Source organism: Limulus polyphemus, unplaced genomic scaffold (assembly GCF_000517525.1).
Source record: "Limulus polyphemus unplaced genomic scaffold, Limulus_polyphemus-2.1.2 Scaffold15160, whole genome shotgun sequence".
NCBI classification, from domain to species: domain Eukaryota; kingdom Metazoa; phylum Arthropoda; class Merostomata; order Xiphosura; family Limulidae; genus Limulus; species Limulus polyphemus.
The window spans coordinates 1-2,656 of NW_013680770.1; the positions used below are offsets into that span (position 1 = coordinate 1).

At 29.3% G+C, this 2,656-nt stretch overlaps 1 protein-coding gene across 1 annotated transcript; it reads left to right on the plus strand.

Moving 5' to 3' along the window:
* Positions 1 to 4: 4 nt before the first annotated feature.
* Positions 5 to 2,194, plus strand: LOC106477431 (techylectin-5B-like; the record flags this gene model as incomplete). Its single annotated transcript, XM_013937999.2, has 6 exons — positions 5 to 44; positions 226 to 476; positions 1,106 to 1,211; positions 1,333 to 1,497; positions 1,797 to 2,051; positions 2,169 to 2,194. Coding segments are annotated over 6 exons (843 nt in total), but the record flags the coding sequence as incomplete, so codon positions are not given.
* Positions 2,195 to 2,656: the final 462 nt, after the last annotated feature.

Genomic DNA, 2,656 nt, shown 5'->3' on the forward strand with positions numbered 1-2,656 from the left:
AGAATTAGTAGATCTGGCAAGAGATAGGATTTCTACTTTAGAAGGTAAGATATTTTACTTGAAGTATTTTTGTTTACAGAAAACTTCAACATCTACTAAAGGAACATTTAACTATATGCTAAGTTAGAATGTTAAACCTGAATGTTACAATGTTATTGTTGGTAACACTGTATGTTCAACTTCTTCTCTATTTTCACTTTAAAGTTTTTCTCCGTTACTCTTTAGATGTATTTTCTACAAACATACTTGATCGAACATTTCCACCGATTCTTAATGACAAACAAAACAAGACAAACCGAGCCTTTCAACAATCTCTTTGCGTGACACAGACGACGGAACCTCTACCAGAAGATTGTGCCAGTATCTATAAACAACAAGTGAACCGAACCAGCGGTGTCTATAAGATTCAGCCACGGTTTTTGAATCAGTCGATCTCTGTATACTGTGATATGGAGACATCAGGAGGAGGGTGGACGGTGAGTGAACTAAACTTCGTCTCAAAGCGAGGCTTTAACTAAGTCTTACTTAGGATATTTTTTTGTGGAAATTTATTTTAAATTAAGGAATGTTTTTCAATTGAAAAAGATTTTGTGTTAAAAACTCAGTTATTTTGAATAAATGGAGCAACAAAAAATAATTATGTTTACTTTCTTAAAATGATTGGACTTGTTTTATTATATTTCTTCAGTTACTCTCTTTATTAAAATATCCAAATTATCATGTTTAAGTTTAGTATTTGTGAGATGTATTTTCAGCTGATAATCATTTTGTTCTGGGTTGTTTATATATATATATATATATATCAGAATTTTTTATTTGTGTGAATGTTCAACCTGATAGTATCTACTGTTTAGTTATAGTTTCTTAATATCTTAATAATTTTATCTTTTGTTAAAAAATCATCTTTCACACAAATATTTAGATCGGGTAAATGTTTTTTTTTTATTTTACTTGGAAAACGTTTCGCACTAGATAGTTTCTATATGTTTCAGTTGCTAAAGAACAACTCATACAGAAATATCTACTTTGAATTTTCATGTTATTGTTGTTCGTAACATTTCAAACAACGTATTATGTATTTATTATTATATTTTTTTATTACTAGTTGATCCAAAGAAGAGGAGATTTTGGAAAACCAGTTGAAAGTTTTTACAGATCGTGGGAAGAATACAAAAATGGTTTTGGAAACTTAACCAAGGAGTTTTGGTTAGGTAAATCTTTATATATTTATTTAACAGTGATCCACCACTTTCATATTTCATGTTACTTGGTATAATTAATTATTTACTGTCTTGTAAACAATTTATTTATTATGGACTGCTTCTGTCTCAGGAAATGACATCATCTTCTCGTTGACTAATCAAAACAACATGGTGCTCCGTGTTGATTTGGAAGACTTTGAAGGAGCTCAAAGATATGCAGAGCATGATGAGTTCTTGGTACGAAGTGAAATAGAACTTTATAAAATGAGTTTCAAGACGTACAAGGGTGATGCGGGTGAGTTTAAACTATTTGTTCACATCGACAAGTTTCTTTTATTGTTGATATAAATAAATTATTGATGTTAATAAGTGGATTCATCAGTTATTTCCCTCTGATATGTTGTTACATTACGTAACATAATAATCAACACCAATGAGAAATGTTTAACATAATTTTATTTAACAGTGTTACAATTCTGGTTCAGGGTAAAAATACAATTGAAGAAAATAAAACTCTACCCCAATAGATAATATCCTACATTAGTTCTTTATGTTTTGTTGTTTAATTTTAAAATGATTTCGATAATATTTTAGGAAATTCTCTCGCTCACCACAACAACATGATGTTCAGCACCAAGGATAAAGACAACGATAACAAGAGCGACAGTTGTGCTCAAGGCTACAAAAGCGGATGGTGGTATAATTCATGTCATTACGCCAATTTAAACGGCTTGTATTACACAGAAGACAAGGTGGACACTACAGGGGTTAGTTGGTATCACTGGAAAAATAAACACAGCACATTAAAGACAAGTGAGATGAAAATAAGACCTGTGGATTTTATTAATGGTGAATAAAGAATATATAAATTATAAATATACTATGGAAAATTGTATTTTACACTATTTATGTATAGATAGACAGACAAGAGAGATAGATACCATTAATTTTTATATTTTTGTGCAGAATTTTATCTGAATGTGAACAACTAAATGTAATGACAAGAAACCCATTGTTTGGAGACCCTTTTCAAAATGTTGCATATTTGTTAACTGAAATAAATACTTCAACAAAATACACACACATATATATTCTGGTGGTTCTATATATCTCTTACTTTGATCTAACATGTTCAATAGAAATTCTATGGATAAATGTTTATATTCTACAAATATCTTATTTAGACGTGAATGTTGTAGATAAGTTAGTATAATTATCTTACTGTCTCTTTGTAATATATTACCTTCTGCTTCTATAGCGTTTGTGTAATCAATAAAAAATTTCTTCAGATGGCGTTGTGTAAAAGGCTTAACGATATCACACAGAATTAAATAAAGAAAACGTACTAGTGAATTAAATTATTTTCTAGCTAAACTCAGAAAAATATATTTATGAATATTCATCTTACTTATCAATACCACCATATTTATCATTATAATAATTTTCATCTTGAA